The sequence below is a fragment of the Gadus morhua genome, chromosome 22 (assembly GCF_902167405.1).
Source record: "Gadus morhua chromosome 22, gadMor3.0, whole genome shotgun sequence".
Lineage (NCBI taxonomy): Eukaryota > Metazoa > Chordata > Actinopteri > Gadiformes > Gadidae > Gadus > Gadus morhua.
Window position 1 is genome coordinate 13509043 of NC_044069.1, and position 22226 is coordinate 13531268.

The 22226-nt window shown below is 40.9% G+C and overlaps 2 protein-coding genes across 2 annotated transcripts; both read left to right on the forward strand.

Moving 5' to 3' along the window:
- Positions 1–53: 53 nt before the first annotated feature.
- LOC115535631 (sodium-dependent neutral amino acid transporter B(0)AT1) lies at positions 54–9540 on the forward strand. Its single transcript, XM_030347005.1, has 13 exons — positions 54–250; positions 640–780; positions 2344–2481; positions 2760–2941; positions 4090–4200; positions 4600–4712; positions 5823–5951; positions 7235–7391; positions 7675–7879; positions 8131–8290; positions 8371–8533; positions 8626–8807; positions 9060–9540. Exons 1-13 carry the CDS (start codon positions 124–126, stop codon positions 9100–9102), a joined length of 1851 nt encoding a protein of 616 aa, XP_030202865.1. The 5' UTR covers positions 54–123; the 3' UTR covers positions 9103–9540.
- Positions 9541–10003: 463 nt separating this feature from the next.
- LOC115535848 (sodium-dependent neutral amino acid transporter B(0)AT3) lies at positions 10004–17696 on the forward strand. The gene is made up of 12 exons (XM_030347381.1): positions 10004–10402; positions 11301–11441; positions 11776–11913; positions 12101–12282; positions 12440–12550; positions 12647–12759; positions 12886–13014; positions 13089–13245; positions 13336–13540; positions 15782–15941; positions 16124–16286; positions 16480–17696. The coding sequence occupies exons 1-12, from the start codon at positions 10258–10260 to the stop codon at positions 16675–16677; spliced, it is 1842 nt and encodes a 613-aa protein (XP_030203241.1). The 5' UTR covers positions 10004–10257; the 3' UTR covers positions 16678–17696.
- Positions 17697–22226: the final 4530 nt, after the last annotated feature.

Below are 22226 nucleotides of genomic sequence, written 5' to 3' on the forward strand. Positions count from 1 at the left end.
TTATCCATTAAACCAAGTCCTGGTACGCCTTTCCCACCCCGGTACATTTCCACTGTGTGGAAGTAGGCATTTCAAGTCCCAAGCCCCCACTGCATCTCTGTCTGTCTAGCAGGCAGGTTGAAAATGGCTAAACCCCAGGAGAGACCAGAGTGGGCAAACAAGGCCCAGTATCTGCTGACCTGTATTGGATTTGCAGTAGGAGTGGGAAACGTGTGGCGCTTTCCGTACCTTTGTCAAATCCATGGAGGAGGTAAGCCGCAGTTTACCTTTAACTAGGATAGAACTTTGTATTTTCTTTTCAGCAGTTTGGCATTTTAAAAATGGCTGCTGGGTTGGCTCATTGTGTTAAACTCGTTGTCCTCGCTGTCCTATGTGTGTCCTATGAAGGATGAAGGATTTAGAATGAGTATAGGCTGTATAGGGTTTAAACTCCAACGGATGCAGAGTCACGATGTCCTTCTGAAGCAGATGTTTTTTTTTGTGAACCTTTCGCAACGAAAACTTCAATACATAGTTATTAGAATAGACCCAAACCACTATCTGCAATGTAAATTGATATATATTTGTATCAACCTGTACATACACCATCTAAACATGTTGTATGAACCAACCAGCCTTATCCCCCGTCCCTTTCTCCAGGTGCTTTCCTCATCCCCTACCTGATAGCCTTGGTATTCGAGGGCCTTCCCCTGCTCTACCTGGAGCTGGCCATCGGACAGAGGCTGCGCATGGGCAGCATCGGAGTCTGGAACTCCATCTCCCCTTTCCTGGGTGGAGTCGGTAGGTTGGTTAATGAGGAAACTTCTTTTCAGCAGTTTGGCATTTAAAAAATGGCTGCTGGGTTGGAAACTGTGCAGCTCGCATATTTTGGTGGTTTGTGCGTTAATGTTTAATAACCGACGTCAGGCCAACATCACTATGCTATTTGTGTAAATAGCATCATATAGGCCTACTGTGGAAGGTCATTAGTAGGCCTACCTGACAGGTTAACGTAGCACAAGATGATGCTTTGTTGGTTGTGGCCAATAAGCGACTTGAATCAAGGCAGTCAAACATATTAAAGAAAGGATGGCTACATCATGATGATGAACAACAACTCAAAGGAGAATGTTGCATGTAGCATGTTCAGCCTAAATTACTGATGCGGACATCAATAAATGACCTGGTCGTCTGTGAACATGCTTTAAACTTGTTACGATGGTCTTCAATAGAGTGACGCATAGTCCACACTCGATACGCAAATCAACGTAGAAGAAGCCGATTTAAACTTTGGGCGGGGAACGGCAATTCTGAAGCCTTCCACACGTTGAAGCACACCCATACAGTTAGTTTAGTCTCTTCCCTAGGGGAATATAGACCGTGCCTCACTCAGGCTTCATTACAATTCAAATCAGCTTTTGTTCCACCTGGAATTATCAGGAGTGAGTCTCCTTCCATAACATGAACCCTCACCTCAGGCTCTTGTGGGCTGTTTCGGAAATTGGGCCATTCAATTTAATAAGCATAAGCATATATTTTAGCTTGCAATATATTTACATAAAATAAAATAAACAAATAGATTTTAACCTCCATTTTTCTTAACATTGCCAGTAGGAAAACACAGAATGAAGTGGTAGTTGCAGTGGAATGTCTCTTGATAAACTTGGTTGAATGTTTTTGTTTTTTTTAACAATTAATGATTGTGGAGTACTATTTGTGCTTTTGGACACAAATGTTTGATAACACAACCTACTGTTCCTTCTCTCCTCAACATTTTGCTTATCCCTGTATGCAATAAATTCAATGAATTATATTACAGACTTCACTTATTTAAATTCATTGCAACTTGTGTCTATAATTTTTGTTGCGTTAACGTGTACTTTTTTCTTACGTTACGCACCCAAAATCATGCGTAGACATCAGTAATTGATGCACAACGTGCTCCCTTGCATTGCTGTTTAATCATTGACAGAAACTCTTCATGAATATGTATGACTGCCTTGATCAAGGTCGCTTATTTGCCACTTCCAGAAAGTTAAGTTAACCTTTCAATTGTTTGTTGCATTAAAACGTCCAAATATGCAACATTTCTGAGACATTATTTGCTCTAATGGGCTTATATATACACCTGTTCATTGCTTAAAGCTGAAAAGTTTCAAAACCTTCTCAAGACAAGACAGGTTGTTCGCTCTACTCCAAGACATCCCTGAAAAGCATTATTCATTAGCAGTGGTCATATAGCCAACAAATTTCACTTTTTCTAGTTTTGCCACTTAGCCATCAGGTTGCACCAGAGTTCAATCTGATGAATGGAAACCTCTTTTTCGATTGCTTTTAGTTTTTTTACAAAAGTAATCTGTGCAGGTATTTCCTCTATGCTGGTTTCTTTCCTGGTGTCTCTGTTCTACAACACCATCGTGGCCTGGGTACTCTGGTACTTCTTCAACTCCTTCCAGGATCCCCTGCCCTGGAGCCAATGTCCCCTCAACCAGAACCTCACAGGTAGGCAAGGGAGAGAGAGGACACATAGGCATTTCGATTCTCATCCATCTGATATATAGGGAGGATAAGTAGACAGCATCAAGCAATATTTTTTTATAAGTTTCAGAATAGCTTGATTCCCAGTCAACATTGACTGTTGCTAGTTGACACAAAAGACCACTAAACTGTAGTGAGTCTTTTAGATGAGACTAAAACGACATTTTGAGGCAGATACCCTAACACGCATGGGTGAATAGATCTACTGATCAAGTATGAACGTGTTCTGCTTCAATCAACAGCCTACAACCAGGAGTGTGTGGACAGCACGCCGTCAAACTACTTCTGGTACCGCCAGACCCTGAACATCACCCCGAACGTGGAGACCAGCGGCTCTCTGCAGTGGTGGATGGTCATCTGCCTGGCCACTGCTTGGTTTGTGGTCTACGTCTGCTTCATCAGGGGCATCGAGACCATAGGGAAGGTGGGCGCAGCTGGTTGTGTCTGTCATGCATTTCCATTGATTTCATAGCACTAGATCCTGCTGATGTTGCATTTACTGGTTAGTTAAGATTTAAAAAATGTTAGAAACATTAGTGGATGCACTTTCTCACTGTCTACTTTTTGACTGTAAATTTATTTTTTAATGCACCAACTGCCTGACACGTATGTCATACTAACAGAAACTGAGATACTCAACATGGTTATTTTTAGATGGCTAAGAAATGGATGCATTAGATTAGAAAGAATGAAATCTTCCATATTTGGAACGAACCGAACTAACAAACATTTAAAGGGGTAGTTCGGAATTTTGGACATAGGGCCTGATTCCCAAGTAATCCTTGGTGTTCTTTGTCATTGGAGACAGTTTTCAACACATTTCATTCAGTCCTTCTAGTTGCAGAGTTTGCTCGTGCTAGGCTAGCGCACGGCAACGGGCAACACTAGCCTGCTAATAAAACAGTCTTACCCACTCCACAGTACATCTGAGGATAATCAACTGTAACGCCAGACTTTCGATGTAAATGTCTGTGTTGATAGAATAATGTTAGAAATAAAACCAATCTTGCATTTTGAGGGACTTGCTGTGTCTCAGCAGCAGTGTTATATTCCAGGTTGTAGGCTACGGACGCGGCGGACTGATTCCTAGGTTAAATTCCAATGCTGCTGAGAAAGAAGTCCCTCAACATGCGATGATTCATGCGATGCAAGGTTAGTTTTATTTCTAGCATTATTCTATCAACACAGACATTTACATCAATAGTCTGGCGTTATAATTGATTTACCTCGGGTGTACTGTGGAGTGGGAAAGACTGTTTTATTAGCAGGCTAGCATTGCCCGTTGCCGTCCCGTGCGCGAGCGAACTCTGCAATTAGAAGGACTGAATGAAATGTGTTGAAAACTGTCTACAATGATAAAGAACACCAAGGATAACTTGGAAATCAGGCCCTATATCCAAATTTCCAAACTACCCCTTTAAGAGCCTATCGCTTCACTTTTTTCACAAAGATGTCAAAGCTCATATCAACTTTCAAATTTCTTTGCCAATAAGCAGCCATTTGGTCATGATGCTTGGTGGATTCGTTATAAACTCAATTGTGAAACGACTTCTATGCACCGTATTCTCCCAGGCCGTGTACGTAACGGTCACCCTGCCGTACGTGGTTCTGACCATATTCCTGGTGCGTGCCCTCACTCTGCCAGGGGCAGTCGACGGCCTGAAGTACCTCTTCACCCCAAAGGTAGCCGCTCTCGTCTCTTATCTCATCAAATCACAATGGGCCGTATTCCTCTAGCAGCCATATTTGTTCTCAACCTTAGCTGGGTATCGAACGAAGATGGCCACCATGTGAATGAGGCCCATTCGAACACTGTCAGATGATCCACTGCTCTAGATCTGCACTTCCCATTCAAATTGTTTGTTTTTGTTATCGCTATTTGCCATTGTTAAGTTGTGAAATAAGGTGTATGCATGCCGTAACCTTTATATTTTGTTCTCCATTTATCTGAATATATAATGGGCATTTTTTCAACTTCTTACCGTACCCGCCTAGACGATTGTTAAGAGAATAAGAATGAACAGTATGAGGTATTTAGCGTGTCGGGGGCTTCTCCATAAGGATTGGTGTTTCTCTCATCAGTGGGAGATCTTGATGAATCCCCAGGTGTGGCTGGATGCCGCCACCCAGATCTTCTTCTCACTCTCCGTGGCCTTTGGAGGTCTGATCGTCTTCTCCAGCTACAACCCTTCAGAGTCAGTGATCCTACTTTCAGCAAAACACAACCTTTATGACTTCTCCCAGGAAATATGTCTGCTAGTGACCCATGTCCTACTTTTTGGTAGACCCACATATAATTGGGACCTTTATAATGTAGTCTTCCTTCCGTCATTTAGTTTTTATTTAACCTTGTATAACAGAAGATAAGTAGATAGTGTTTGTAAGGTTTAAGAGCCCTTATTTGAGGAAAATCAAAGGTTGTAGTTACTCTGGGAGCAATAACCCCAGAATAAAGCAATACATAATAATAATCTTTTTCATGGCTTTTTTAGTAAGTTCATCTTTTTTGAATTCCAAACATAGGACAGTATTACAATACATAATATATAATTAACCATCAATAATCTACAAATGTTTTTTTTCTTCTATCACATAAAAACAAAACCTGCATATGATTGTCAAACATAAACCAACTGTAGCTGACATCAGACATTCTTCATATTTCAATAGTTTCATCCGGGAAATGTTTAGGGATATAAAACACCTTTCAAGGCCAACACAGAGTTAATTAGTAAAAACATTATATTCATGTTTGTCATTAGCTTAGCCATTACATGAGGCTTTGGAAAGTGGTAACTACACTGGAAGAAATCCTTATTTGTTATTTATAGAAATCGTATATTTATATCATTCTAAGAAATTGCATAGCTATCCTATTATCCTATTAATAACCCCATTAGTGAGTGGAATGTGCAGTGAGAATTTATCTATCTGTTCTATATATTTGCTGCTCATTTCTTCCAAGAATTGTCTATTTGCTCTCCAAAACCTTTGTCTTAATAATTTGAGATTTTTTTATTGTGACAAGGCTCCCAGTTTAAGCTATGACGAGCAATTATTTGATGTGTTCAAAACCACTGAAAATCCTTCTCTTTGAATATACAATCCCATGTTTATCACATGCTACTTGTCTTCTCTGCAATGCAGGAATCCCTGTCGACCTACACACTAGATACAATCCTATTAATTCCCGTTTATGTTATATTGTAAAAAAAATGGTGTATGCATGGACTAAAAAATGACGTTATGTCTTATCTCCTCTCGCCTGGTGTGTGTGTGTGTGTGTGTGTTTTCTATTGCATCAGTAACGACTGTGAGAAGGACGCTGTAGTGGTTGGTCTGGTGAACAGCGCCACCTCCCTCTACGCCTCCGTCTCCGTGTTCTCCATCCTGGGATTCAAAGCCAAGAACAACTATGTCAGCTGTCTACAAAGGTACGCACTGCCTACTGTAGTAGCATTAGCCCAACCCTATGGTCTTATATAATTGGGGTCCTTTGTGGAGATGGTTTTGTTTGTGTAGGCATCTCTGTGTGAGATATTGCATTGGGGTTAAAAATGAATTTTCTACAGCGGCATCCAACTGAATGCTCCTCCCCACCCTTTCCTACAACAGAGAAGCTAAGCTGGCTGTACTGCTTACAACCACACAATGGTTGTAAGCAGTCAGGCTTTAGTTAGGTATGGTAAACATGTCTGACCCAGGTGGCAATCATTCACTTTATTTCAATTGTCTATTGTCTTGTTATCAACCAACAGGATGAGAGTACCCTGCCGTGGGATCTTCCTTTAAAGGAAACCCAAACACAATTCCCAGAGATTAGAGAACAGTCATTCAGCTTTAACGTCAGTTTCTAAATCAATAGAGGAAGGATAACCTGGAGGAATCCAAAGGGAAATAGGATATGTGTAAAGAACAGATTCAGTGTCATAGAGCATATTGAAATGACAGCTTTTTCAACATCATACATCATACAATACAATTTATGAATCTATCACTGAACCTTGCCACTTAACAATTAGCTACTAAATTAGGTCTCATTTTGGTAATATCCACTGGCACCTTACCCAATAAAGTCCTTCTTCTATGGCGCTCTAAAGGGAAGGGTGAAGTTGGGGGGAATTCAATTGGTTGCAATCTGCAACCCCACTGCTGGCACTCAATTCTACAAACTGCCCCTTTTAATATATCCAATACAAAGAGGGCCTAAACGCAACCTTGGTCTTATCTTGGGAGTACGAGTAGAGAGAAGATCAGGTATAGCTATCATCTTGGGAGTATGTTTACACAGCGTAGATGGACTAGGGCCATGCCCTTGTCATTCAGACCACATCCTGTCATGGATACGCCTCAACAAACAGGGATGTGTACGATCATTGATAATATATTAGGGCTGTGCAATAAATCAAATTTGTATCATGATTTAACTTATTTTAACTAATATAATGATTAAATATTTTATAGAAATACATTTTTGTATGTTATTTAAGATTTTCTATTTTCTATTTGACAATTTGTGTATTTGTTTAAGGGCGAAATTACATAGTTCTCAGTTAAGACGTTTTTTTTGGAAAGAAAGGCTGAATAAATGCATCATGTTTTCAAACTCAAAAATAGTTGTTTGAATAATCGTGATTTCAAAATTGACCAAAATTATCGTGATTCAAATTTTTTCTATAATCGAGCAGCCCTAAAATATATCGCTCTTTCCTCATAGCAACATCTTGGCTCTGACCGACCGCTTTGAGATTGGAGACCAGAACATGACCCTGGACAACTACGAACAGATGCTTGGATATCTGAACAGCACACGGCCGGAGGAGGTGGCCCAGCTGAACCTGAGGCCCTGTGACCTCCAAACATTCCTTGACCAGGTACTGACTGACGGGTATCCATGAGCCCGTTGGGGATTTGATTGCATTCCATTAAGTCATTCAACAGATACTTACTTAGATATGCGTTGCAAACTAATATTGGAATCTTCCACAGAAATAGCAAATGATAACATTAGTGGAGTTGAATGTTTTTCTCAGGCATCAGACACAGGGGGGGGAGAACATTCCACGTCTCATGCTTTGCTCTCTTCCATTTAATTAGTTTCACTTGCGGTGAAACTGGGCAACTAGGTTTCATTATGTATCGGTCCTCCTTTCTCAGAGTGCGTCTGGTACCGGCCTGGCGTTCATTGTCTTCACCGAGGCGGTGATAGAGATGCCGGGGTCCCAGGTCTGGGCCGTGCTGTTCTTCGTCATGCTCTTTAGCCTGGGCCTCTCCACCATGTTTGGAAACTTGGAAGGAGTTCTAAACCCCCTGATGGAGCTAAACTTGGTCCCAAAGTGGATGCCCAGGTGGCTTTTCACTGGTAGGTATAGGCCAGCTCCTGGAACCTTCCCTAGTTAATGTGCATAAGGAGTTCATAGTTCAAGTTTCCAAACAGATAGATTTTGATTTAATTCATTACAAACATTCAAACCAATATCCAATTCAAACGGATAGGCAGGATTTCTTTTTCAACAATTAACAAACCATTGTTGTCACTCAACAACATTCAACTCACTTGTTACTCCGGCTACATTTCATTATCTGTTCACCTGTCAACCTTGTGTGTTTTAGGCATAGTTTGTTTGGTGGCGTTCCTGATGTCTCTGATCTTCACCCTGGGCTCCGGGAACTACTGGTTGGAGATCTTCAACGGCTATGTGGGCTCCGTTCCATTTCTCATCATTTCCTTTTTCGAGATCGTCGGCGTGGTGTACGTGTACGGACTTAAGCGGTAAGCTTCGCCCCTAGGTAGCACTCAAGTGGATTTCTTTTTCTGTGTGAAAAAAAAAATGACTCACTTTGAATGTACAGCTTCAGTGAAGACATCCACACCATGACAGGCAGAAGGCCCAACATCTTCTGGAGGGCCTGTTGGCTCGTCATCAGCCCGCTGTACCTCCTGATTGTGTTTGTGGCGTACGTTTCCGTGCAGGCAGATAAACACCCCAACTATCCCGCATGGGACCCCAGCCACGTAAGGCGGCCGCACACGTTCAGTCGGTCCGAGATAGAATCCAAAGTCAGACGTGACTATTACTCATGGGATAGGTTTTTGTCCCCCCTCAGGTGGATTTCCCCCGGACGAACGTGACGCCGTACCCGGACTGGGTGTTCGCCATCATCGTTCTCCTCTCTGGGTTGCCCGTGGCCCCCATCCCACTGGTGGCGCTGTACACGCTGATCTGCTGCGGGTTGAAAGGTCGAAGGAGTCTACCCTCAGAGCCTCAGCCCAGCCCCTGCGTCGCTGAGTAAGTAATAAGTTATTATGACAAGCAATTATTTGATGTGTTCAAAACAGCAATGAATTGAAAATGTACAATCCCATGTTTATCACATATCCCAGAATCCACTGTAGACCATCACCTAAACACTAGATACAATCCTATTAGTTCACGTTTGTTTAATATTGTGAAACATGGTGTTTTGTGTATACATGGGCTAAAAAATGATTGTTCTTATGTCTTCTCTGATCTCGCCTGGCGTGTTTTCTATTGCATCAGTAACGACTGTGAGAGGGACGCTGTGGTGGTTGGTGCGGGTTGAGTCGGGGGAAGATACCCTCGGAGCCTTGGCCCCGCCCGCGCGCATCCGAGGACAGGGATGAGGATGGTGAAGAGGCTGTCCCTGAAAAGACATTTGTGTGAAACTTCTGGAGCATCCGTTGTGTGCGATGTTACATGCACAACTGCTCTTTACAAATGGTATTTCCGGAGTAGTAACCACTTTCCTAAGCCTCATGTAATGGCTAATACAACGCTAATGACAAACTTGAATCCAATGTTTTTACTAATTAACTTTATTATTTGGCCTTGAAAGCTGTTTTTTATCCCTAAACATTTCCCGGATGAAACTAGTGAAATGTGAAGAATGTCTGATGTCAGCTACAGTGAAATTGGTTTATGTTTGACAATCATATGCAGGTTTTTGTTTTTATGTGACAGAATAAAAAAAAACATTGTAGATTATTGATGGTTAATTATATATGATGCATTGTAACTTCTGTCCTTTGTTCGGAATTCAACAAAGATGAACTCACTACAAAGCCTTAAAAAAGATTATTATTATTTATTGCTTTATTCTGGGGTTATTGTTCCCAGAGTAACTACAACCTTTGGTTTCCTTGATCGATGACTGATTTATCATTTATTCCATATAAAACAATTTTAGGACAGAGTCAAACTATATGTCACATGATCATGTTTTTAAACCAATGTGCCCAAGTGCCTTGGATTCAGGCATCACCTGGTTAACCATTAACTTAGGGCTTGGTTCCGCCCCAAACAAACACTGTCATAGGCATTAGATCATCCTGTCATGTCATGTCACCTTTTACTTGAAAGCCTGTTAAACCAATAACTACACTCATCGCACCTATAAACCCCCCAACCCCCCCCCCCCCCCCCCCCCCCCCCCCCCCCCCCATGCATTTAAATCCGAGAGTATTTGAACACACCCCACTTAGAGAGAGAGAGATAAAGAGAGAGAGAGTGAGTCAAACGAGGAGAGAGGGCATTACCAACTGGACATCATACTTTGCCTTCGGTCGACAGACCCTGCGACTGGATTGTGAGTCCAACTTAATACCAGACCAGACTCCCCAAAATATAACCAAGGGGTTGCCTTGGATATCAGCCTTGAAAGTTCTCCATCACTGGATTTGGGATCTAACCTTGTTGTTTGAAGAGCTGTCTCTGCAACATGGGGAAAACAGTGGACTCCAATGGGAAGGAGGAGAGACCTAAATGGGACAACAAAGTCCAGTATCTCCTGACCTGCGTTGGCTTTGCTGTGGGACTGGGGAATGTATGGCGTTTTCCCTATCTGTGCCAAATCTACGGTGGTGGTAAGGTACTACTTTTTATAGACATATTTATCCTCTATGAATACTTGAATGAATGAATACATGATAGCGTGAATCTGTCATGTCCAACTTGGTGTGGGGGATGTTGGATACAATAATTAGATGTTGTGGTTTTATGCAACCACCTGAATAAATTCATGCTTATTAATTTACAAAATGAGTTATTTGAGATCAGGGTCAGAAAATAACAACTGTCACCAGCCATTGGTTGGATAGGTTTGACCATATGAATGGTAGAAAGATTCAAGGTTAAATATTCAACAATCACTTGGCTGGTAATTTTTTCTAGAAAATTAAGGAAAAAGACTAAACTCTGAATACTACATTTTTGGCCCTGATCGAGATATATATATAAAAAATGTTTTTCCTGTTGAATAAAATATTGTTTGTCCATTTGAAATGTCAATAGCCGGTGTCCTTTCGGTGAGTTTGCATCATATTTTCCATTATTTTAAATAAAGGATGAGCGTTATTCATCTAATATATGTCTCGGAGATCATTAAAGTCAAACTTAGCCCTCGTATTTAAGTAAACATATGTTCGACTATCCTATACTGAACCATTAGTCGCAGCCTTGTATCATCTGATAAGGTACCTTCAGATTTTAGTCAAATCCAATGTAAAGGGTTCAACTAATGGCTGGATGACAGCTTGTCCACCGTCACAATCTTCACAGAAAATGGGGATGAAGAAGCTCTGTGTGGGTGTATGTGTTTTGATTGTTTTGGAGCCTCTAGTTGGGAGTCGAGTTTAGAAATTAGGCTAACAGACGACAGATTTTTAACAATTAGATTGTCTGACGAAGAGCACAGACATCATGGACAAAGTCCCCGTTTGTTTCTACATTCCTGCCTGACGTCTCAAGTATTTCCCCACCCAGGTGCATTCCTCATCCCCTACCTGATAGCCTTGGTATTTGAGGGCCTTCCCCTGCTCTACCTGGAGATGGCCATCGGACAGAGGCTGCGCATGGGCAGCATCGGCGTCTGGACCTCCATCTCCCCTTTCCTTGGTGGAGTCGGTAGGTCGCCTTAAGATCGATTTAAAGACAGTGTCTGATACCTGATAACATTAGCATTGAGTAATTTGAATGGGCGTGTAAGCTTTGAGACATGGTTTGAGTAGCAACAAAAAAGAGATGTCTCCTAGTAAAAAAAAAGCATCTGGAAGAAGTGCAGCAAAAACCACATGTAACATACAAATGTGAGGCTTCCTGCTGATATAGAGCAGTTTGGGTTCAGGAACATGGCGGATTAATCAATGGAGTTGACAATCGATCACAATTACCTTAAATGAGAATCTACATTAATCAAAAATAAATCAAGATTCTGCTCACTGCCAATCATGTTGCCCAGGCATAGCCAGCATGGCGGTGTCGTTCCTTGTGAGCCTGTTCTACAACACCATCCTGGCCTGGGTGCTCTGGTACTTCTTCCACTCTTTCCAGGATCCCCTGCCCTGGAGTCAGTGCCCGCTTAATGACAACTCTACAGGTAACAGGAAGTACATCCGCATGTCTTGGTCATGGCTCGGGGTCTGGGTTAGGTTTCCAAGGCTTCAGGGCAGGATTGCTAAAAGTTTTACTGTACTTGATCACATAACAGTTATCTGTTAACAAATAAGCAACGATAACATTTTGAGGCAAATACCCTTTCTTGAACCGGTGATCTCCTTGAACAGCCTACAACCAAGAGTGTGTGGACAGCACGCCGGTAAACTACTTCTGGTACCGCCAGACCCTGAACATAACCCCGGACATCGAGATTAGCGGCTCTCTGCAGTGGACGATGGTCATCTGCTTGGCCACCGCCTGGTGTGTGGTCTACATCTGCTTCATCAGGGGCATCGAGACCATAGGGAAGGTGGGTGCACCGGGTTGACTTTGGTTGTCATTGATTTTGTAAGGATATACAAGGAGGGATATTCTACCACAGGGTAAATGCAGGAGTTTGGCCTAACGTACCATTGTTTCAACGAATATCTAATAACCACACTTGAGTGATTGTTTTTGTCTTCAAGGCAGTATATGTGACAGCTACCTTCCCCTACCTGGTGCTGACTATATTCCTGATACAAAGCCTCACTCTGCCTGGATCCACTGATGGCCTGATCTACCTCTTCACTCCCGATGTAAGTTATTACAACTTTTAGGCAGACCTCTCACATTCTCACATTTGGAAGCATGTTTGATGTGATTTTGTATGCGTTGTTTTGTTCTTCCTCCAGTGGAACGTGCTGAAGAATCCCCAGGTGTGGCTGGACGCCGCCACTCAAATCTTCTTCTCGCTCTCATTGGCTTTCGGAGGTCTCATCGCCTTCTCCAGTTACAATCCTGAGAAGTTGGTTTTCTGTTCATAATGCTAACCTTTCTAATGCTTACCTTTCTAGCACATGCAGGTCTGTCATTAAGCAATGACAGACGATGAAGTGTTAATGATCTGTGTTCTCTCCCGGATGCACATCAGGAATAACTGTCAGCGAGATGCTGTTCTGGTGGGTGTGATCAACAGCATTACGTCTATTTATGCAGCCATTCCCATATTCTCAATTCTGGGCTTCAAGGCCACCAACAACTACAACTCATGCCGCATGAGGTAATTCAAGTTTTCTCTTTCAATTATGTTTAAATTGCCTCTAGATATAATACACATTTGTATTTCGTCTGCAGCAACATCTTATCTCTGACCAACTACTTGGAGATCGGGGACCAGAACATGACCGTGGACAACTACGAACAGATGCTTGAACATCTGAACATCACACGTCCGAATGAGGTTGCAGATGTGAAACTGAGGTCCTGCGTACTTCAAAATTTCCTTGACCAGGTACTAAGGGAACGATCAATAGATAGATAATTCTGATAATAATATTCAATGATTGAATATAAACATATACTTTCCATCCTCTTTTCTCAGAGTGCGTCTGGTACCGGCCTGGCGTTCATTGTGTTCACCGAAGCGGTGATAGAGATGCCGGGCTCTCAGGTCTGGGCCGTGCTGTTCTTTGTCATGCTCTTCAGCCTGGGCCTGTCCTCCATGTTTGGAAACATGGAGGGCATTCTTACGCCTATTCGGGACCTTAAACTGGTGCCAACGTGGATCCCCAGCGAGCTTGTCACAGGTTTGCAGTGCACCACTGCCATTTGATGTTCCTCAACACAATTGGAAAAAAGACAGAGATGTCACTCTGAAAGTTTTGACATTTTCGTTCCCGGAAACATAATTTCTTTGGCTTTACTTATTCAGCTGATCTGATATTTGATACGACCATAGTGCAGTGCAATTAATTTAGATTTAATGTTGAAAACTAGGAAAAGCAAGAGTAAAAGAACAAGTAATGGGTAGAGGCAAGTCCCAACCACAGCGAGTTCTACCAGCATCCAATGCGGAAGTGACAAACCTTGCAGTAGCACCGGGTGGCCACAACGAGGTGGTACCAAAAGTGAGCAATTCTTCGCTGACTCACTTGTTAAACAGGCCGTTTTCACAGTCTTATTGAACCTATTTACAGCCTGGTCCAAAAAAAAAAATTCTAGTCAGTATGTTTAGTTTATATCTCCATGACAACACTGAGGTGGGTGAATTTATCTTTAGCAGGCTAGTTTTTATTTTATTGGAGGTTAAAATGTATGAATAATTAGGGGCGCGACCTCTTGAGTGACAGTTAGCCGCTGACCCTCACCTCACCTCGGAGGCTAGTTTTCAGGATTAGCATGCTATCTCCGTCCTCTTGACCTCGACTGCGTTCATTCCTATTGTTCATTCCGGTGCCAAGATGCCTTGCTCTGCGGTCAACTGTACCAACCGATAGTTTAAAAACTAATGAGCTACGAGCTGGATGCAGAGAATTGGATGCAGTTGGAATAACTGAGGCCTGCCCGGATGCTACATCAATTTTATATAATATCTATGGCAGGGGTCGGCAACCCTAGGCACGCGTGCCACCACTCGCACGGGGCAGCATAATCATTGGCACGCTTAAAAGAAAAAAAAAAAGAAAAGAAAAGAAAAAATATATATATTATTAAAAAAATTCAAAGCACAATGCGACAGCATAATCATTACTACCGATTTTTTTTTGCACTTTATTCTGTTTTGGGCATTTCCTCCCAGTGCAAATATGTCAAAATTAGTTACAGAAAGCAGTGTTCTGAAATGGAATCAATTAATAGTTTTTAAACCTATGTCGTGAGTAATAGAAAAGAAAATATTTAAAATGTTGTTGCAAGTGGTGTTGTTGCTGTATGCATCGCCTTCACATGGTTTTGCATAGCATAACATGTCTGAAAGATATTGATGTGGATGGTTTCAACATTCTCATATATTCTCGTTTTTTACATTTCTCACAGTGCAAATATGTTTTTGAATGAGTTTCTGAAAATGGTATTTTAAGATGGGACATATGTCATTATAATTTGTACACCCATGTTGCAAATATCTAAAAAAAAAAACATTTAAAATGTTGATGCATGATTGTGGACTATATGAAAATAGTACAATTCCAGGTCTTCTGGAAATGTTTTTGGTTGCTGTGTCATAATTCAGCTTCATTTTTTATAAATTGTTGCTTAAGGCACACTCATTAACGAGAAAATGTCAAACTGGCACTGCCTGTTGAAAAGGTTGCTGACCCCTGATATATGGTATAAGCCTGTGTACCTCATTACTATTCCCATGGTTCAACTCTACTGTAGAGTATAATCCTTAGTTATTTAAAACATTTGAGAGGTTTTTTAAACAAATCTTTCATGCATCAAACATTACTAATTCTCAGTCAAGGTGAAATATTAACATTTATACCATGGTCTTGGGGAATACTCGATTCTGATTGGCTGCAGGGTGTGCTTAACCCCTGATATAAAGACACCTGCTAAGTAGTTCCAGTCAGATTGTCCTAGAGTATCTGTGGAATAAAGGCTTGGACGAAATTAGAATTATAAATATGTACAATGCATAACGTTAGCTCTCGTAGCTAAGGTCTATCCTATTTACTGGAGGAGTGAACAACGATTTCGTTGCAAGAACCTTACGGGAGAACCTTTATATTTGGATTGTAAAACGCATGAAAATTTGAATGAATAGTCTTAATTTATTTTCTTTGGCAAGTGACCATAAGCGGTATAATGCCCTTCGAGGTGTCCATTATAAGAAATGAATGGAGGACGCAGAGGCCTTAGAACTGTCTGACGCGCAGCGGAGGACAGTTGCCTCTGCGAAGTCCATTAATTAATAATAACCAAATGCGTTGAAGAAAAGCAGGAAAGAGCATAGGACTGTAGTTTATCGAATCTGCCCGACTTTGTAACGCATAGGGTACCCGTGCCGGACTTAAATACTCCATGTCTTCTCTCAACTTTCAAAGCTGGTGTTTGCCTGATCTCCTTCCTGGTGGCCCTGGTGTTCACCCTGGGCTCAGGGAACTACTGGCTGGAGATCTTCAACAGCTACGTGGGCTCAGTGCCACTGCTCATCATCGCCTTCTTCGAGCTGATCGGAGTCATCTATTTCTACGGGATGCAAAAGTAACCATTTCCTTCTAGCATTAATCGTGATTGTCATTATTTTAGTCTGTTTTTGGTGGTAGATATGAAGTTGTCATTTTTGCATTAATTTATTCCCTAAACGTAGGTCATGCCCCATGTTGGATACAGTTACAACTAAAGGAACTCTATTAATCACATTCATGTTCTATGTCTCTGGGCAGGTTTAGTGACGACATCCTCTTCATGACTGGGAAAAGACCCAACATCTTCTGGAGGGTTTGCTGGAGGTTTATCAGTCCACTGTACCTGCTGGTGGTGTTTCTGGCCTATGTGGTTATTCAGGCCCAGCAGCACCCACAGTATCCTGCATGGAACCCTGACTATGTGAGTGAACCGATCAGAGACGAAAGACATGACATATACAGTTGCTTCGAAGTTGTTTGAGGATCAACTCTTTTATAACATTTTATAACGTAATAAGGTAATGTTGTTTATTTTACAATGTTATTGTCATTGTAAAATGTCATTGTAAAAGCAACTCATGGGAATTTAATTCATTGGCTTGTTTTTATCCCAGGTCAATTTCCCCAAGACAGAGGCAAAGGATTACCCAGGCTGGGTGTTTGCCATTATAGTCATCCTCTCTGTGTTTCCGGTGATCTCCATCCCCCTGGTCGCCATTTACAGACTCATTCGCTGTGGACTCAACAGAAAGTCCTCCAAACGCTATGGCATCAATCCCTACATCAACAACAGCTATGATATCGAAACATAATAACGGCAGCAGGAATTATGAGAACTTCCGCCTATGACATGAAATGCATGTCTAGAGGTGGTCAAGTAGCATTGCTTCTTTGGATGTGTGGACTTCTTCAATATAGTCTCATATACTCAACTGTGACGGCTCTATGAGGTGGTATTTGGTTTGGCCTGTAGTGCTGAAGATAACTACTTCTGAATTTCAGCAGAAATAGTTTACAAGTAGGTCTACAATGTTGCATTTTCACGTTTGTTTGTCCCACTACTGCTTTCTATACAATGGTTTTTTTATGCACCATTCAAGAGCTGAAATCATGTTTTGAAATACTAATAACAGTAAGAGTTTTTGGATATCAAAAACACGACCACAGGGACCTGTTTAAGCAAATCTTGCCAAGTTACATACTCATAATTATAACTTACTGATAAAACAACTTACTAAATATTCTACTGTGAATCAGTAAAATAGCATTACCACTGGATATTGCAGTTCTTTCATAAAAATGTACTTCCTTGTTGGAGAATGTAATTCAAATCTTTAGTGGGGGCATGCACAATTAATCGAAGAGAAATTGAATTGAGTCTTGTTTACTTCAAGGGTATTGAATCTAGAATGATAGTCTAATAGTGATAAATTATATGTGTGCATATGTGTGTTGAATTATTGATTGGGTTTGGCGATGGCAAAGTTTTTCCTTGCAGAGATTGGATAATAGGAGACAAGATTAATAGTGTTTTCACACTGCATTTATTAATATATTATTATGTAATAACTTAGCAACTTACATCTGTTCTATTTATTTGGAACAATGCAAAAAGGTTTTAGAGACTCGATGTGATTGGATGATGCAGCAGAGTTACTGTGTGCCATATTTTGATGATAATAAAACCAAACTAACTAGTATCACCAACCAAGAACAACAACAAGACTTCCTGGAAAACCCTGCATTGAAAAGCAAATATAAAAGGTGCCTAAATTTGTGTGGTTCAAAAAATTGGATCAAAATAAAGATCATGCTCATTTTACAGAAAGGATTAAAAGTGAGCTGCAACAGAAATAATTAACATTTCATACAGCTTCCTGACATCTTTCCCCAATGGAGGTTATATCGACCAAGTTATGCTTCGGTCCTTCCCGTCATGGACACGGGTTATTAGTGAGGTTGACTCATCAAACATCTTATCCTAGGGAGTGGTTGTAAACACATAGTTGATTGCTGGCATGGGCTCTACCAAGAGACGTGAAATGCAATAAGAAAAAACAAGGGTTGAAAAAGTAACAAAACCTCTAAAGGTTGAACATAGGAATGAAGATACTTACTCAATTAGACGTTATGAAGACACTATACAAACACTCTAAAACCGAAGTTCAGTTAACTCAAAATGTATTTAGTTGCTTTGCAACCACACTAATGAGTGGAGGAATACATAATGACGAAACAAAACAAAGCAAAATCCCAACAATAAAGCAATAAACACAGGTCATGACCAGGGTCATTCGAAGCACGTCATTCCATCATTCATTGAATAGAAATAAAACTGAATTGCCTGCATTCCTTAAACCTGGATTTAGATTTTGTGCTGTTGGAAATCAATTACTCACAAGCCCAAGCCCAAGATAGAAGCAGTCAGTTAGCAGTAATGGGGTTTGAAGGTTGACTGTGAGAGTGTCTGGTGGTCTAACAGTTCATCCATGCATGAAGCAACACCAGCTTGTACACATTGCCGTAGACAGCCTCCACAGAGTTGCTCTTCAGTGTTGCTCTTCATTGTTAAGCTCTGTGAAGGTGACCCCTTCAGGTAGAAGTTAATTGTGCACCTGGTTCAGAAAGGAACAGGGGCTTGGACCATTTTGCCTTGTATTGCTCTCGAAATTGGGGTGACAGGCAAATCAATCAACTTCAAAGTCATCAGTAGACTATCATGCAATGAATGACGTAGTACAGACATTGGTGACCGATGACCCAGATGAAAGATGTGAGTTGACTGTCAGCCAAAAGCGTCCACAAATCAGTGACTTGAACGAGGAGGCTAACGGTAGTGAAGTACAACCTGTTCTTTGCAAGCACCACAAATATGGGCAATCTTGATGAGCCATGTCATTCTTATGCTGAAATCCCGGAGTGAATCGAGGTGAGATAGACGTTTTTTCTTATTTTTTCTACATTCTACATTATTTCTAGAAACTATCCTCCCTAACCCTAACCGATCCTTTCTCATACATCTTGTACATGTTTCCCACTTGTAATGAACCAAAGACACAATGGGATATTGAATATAGACAGGAGGAATAATGATTTGTAACTCCTAACCAAGCAGATTTTTTTTAAATGAAACTAAAAGTGTCAACACCACTTCACAGTCTATGCTTAAACCACGTCCAAACGTCGCTTCGAAGCGATGGTAGAGGGAAAAAAACCTATAAAAAAACAAACTCATAGTTAATGTAAAATAAAGAGATTCCCTCAGTTACATTGTACTATTGCCATGTTATAATGGACAAAAATGACTACATATCCACAGCCTCGTTATTAAAGAAAGGCTAAATAGGCTAAATAAATTCAGCCAACTCTAGAAATGCAGTCTTTTGCAAGAGTCATCTGCTAATCAGCCAGTCATCTGCTATTTAGCCATTTAGCCAGCCAGTGGTTGACTAAGCAGCACCCTGCTCATGCCACTTGCACTGACAAGGTCAGTTAAACCAATAACTAACACTAATAAGACCAACTAAATCCGCCCCTCCCCATGCATACATGGGTTTGTGTATTTAAATCAGAAAACTTCTGAGCACAACCACTTAGAGATAAAGGGGAGAGCGATAGTGGTAGAGAGAGACAGTGAGCTAACAGAGGAGAGAGGGACAAACCAACTGAACATCATTGAAGCTACTTTGCCTTTGGTTGACAGTAGAGCCTCTACTTGACTGGGAGTCTGACTAAAAATCCAGGAAGACTCCACAAAAATAAAACGCAGGGTTGTGTTTGATATATGCATTAAGTGATCTCCATCACAGGATTTGGGACTATCTCAACGTTATATTTTGAAAACCTGTCATCGCAACATGGGAAAAACGGTGGTGGGGAAGGGGGAGAGACCTAAATGGGACAACAAAGACCAGTATCTCCTGTCGTTCATTGGATTTGCTGTTCGACTGAGGAATGTATGGCGTTTTTCCTATCTGTGCCAAATCTATGGTGGTGGTAAGGTGACACATTTTTTTATTTTGATTCTGGGAATAATTCATGCAGCAGTGCATTTTCTTCTCTAACTTATTGTGGGTGATGGTTTATAAATGTGTACATAAAACGAAATTCCCCAAATCAATCATTAATAACACCATGACAAAATATTTGGTGGGGCTATTCCAAATGAATGGGACCCGCATGGGACCCCAGCCACGTAAGGCGGCCGCACACGTTCAGTCAGTCCGAGATAAAATCCAAAGTCAGACGTTACTATTACGTTACTATTACTCATGGGGGTTTTTGTCCCCCCTCAAGTGGATTTCCCCCAGACGAATGTGATACCGTACCCGGACTGGGTGTTCGCCATCATCGTTCTCCTCTCTGGGTTGCCCGTATAATTTTATGACAGAGCCAAACTATATGTCACATCATCATGTTTTAAACAAACTAGTTTTTGTGCGTGCTCATCCTCTAGTTGTAATTTAAACCAATAGCAATATTGTGGAAACCCCCAGTCGATAATGTAACCAATTTCTGAGCGCATGATATAATAACATTTTGCCTATAATGTCACAAAGTATAACATTCGTTCACCACAAATGACCCTTAAAAGCAGTGCCAACATTTAAATATTTTTTAACTATTCAGCGAATAAAAGGCAACAGGCTGATTATCATTCAGGGGGCCACTCAATGACATTCAGAGGCGTCATCGGCACGCCCACTGAAGTGGTGTGAGAAATACAGACTTTCTATTCCTCATTCACATATAAGGTTATTTTCATTTCCTACGGAGAAAATACTACCTCAGGGATAGTATTATTCAGGAGATTTTCAAATGTCAGGATATATTGGTTACACATACGGCCCATCAGGAGAATATCAGAACTTACACGTCCGTCTGAATACAGCTAGTGTGTGAGCTTTTGATTAGATTATAAAATTAGTAAATTTATGGTAACAGGGGTAATTATTCATCGGAAAGTGTAGTATACTATGCATGCAAATCAATTATTAAATAGCTTTTACTGTTATTCAGGGCTGAAAAGTGCATTGATATTTTTTAAATGAAAGGCCACTACTATTGGTTAGTTGAAAATAATAATCATCAATGAGATTAAACATCTCTTCGAGTGTCCTGGCCAAGGCAGGCAGCAGTAGCCTACAGTCACACATAGCATACACTAAAACAGTGGAGAAGGGGGATATCAATATCGTGTAACCCAGGTTACATGACACCGTTTCATTTAATTCGATTTAAATCACAACCCCTTTTAAAAGTTTGTTACTAACCAGTAAGAAATACATGGCTTGTGTATTGTCGTTCTAAATAGTGCCACAGAATGAGATAAAGATGTATATTGGGAAAATATTTCAAATGAATGCATTTCAATTATTGAATCTAAATAGTATGGTGTGATTTGTTAAACCACCTGTAACTCAACAAAGTCGCATGGCAACTGGTTTGGCTTAGTTAGCCAATCAGAAATTAGACCCGCCTCTTTTTAGCGTCAGCAGATAGCTGTTACGCAGATTCGTCCTTTTCGGGACGAGCCACAGATGAGATTCGACGATAGACTACCGTTTTTTAATAGTAACCTAAAGAACAGAGATTTCCCCGCCACTAAAAGTCCCGAAAAGCCTGTGCAGTAAATCGAAACCCTTGGCCGGGTTTTTTGTGTGGATCGAAAAAAGATATTGAACCCTGGAACGTCTGTATCCTGCTCGCCCTCCCTATGGTCCCGCAGCGGTGTGCAGACTGGCGAGCTACCCCATCAGAGCGATCCTATTGGACCACGAACAATAAGGCAAATTCTAATCGTTTCTGCAGCAGTGTAGGGACAAGAGACTGAATTATTTAGATATTGTAAATAGGCTGATCTAATATTTTTACTGTGTTTTATTAGTGTAATTGAAATGTGTTATTTAGGGATGTTTTAAGTATTCAGAGTTATTTTGAAACCTGGTTAAGTTTTATTTGAAAGGGTTGACTCTTTTGGTGACCTAAAATAAGAGTGTAAATAAGAAAGGTATTTGTGATCATTTTAATCTTTTCCACATTTTATTTTAAATCAATTTAGGTATAATTGTTTCCGTTTATCATTTTTCCTACTTAAATAAATAAAACCAAAAGGTAAGAGAGAAAAAAAACAGCGTTGAAAATTCTCTTACCTTTGAAATATACAGGTATATCTCTTGTTTCAGTGTGTCATTTCTGGTGCAGACAGTTACCATATCTCTCCTTAACGAACTTTAGAATCTTCTGGTAGTCTAGCCCATATATTGATTATTGATTGTAAACTAGTAACAGTGTTCATTAAAAGACACCAGGTACCGGTTACAATTGCAAGACATTTTGGGAGGCTCAAGGAGGAGAGAAA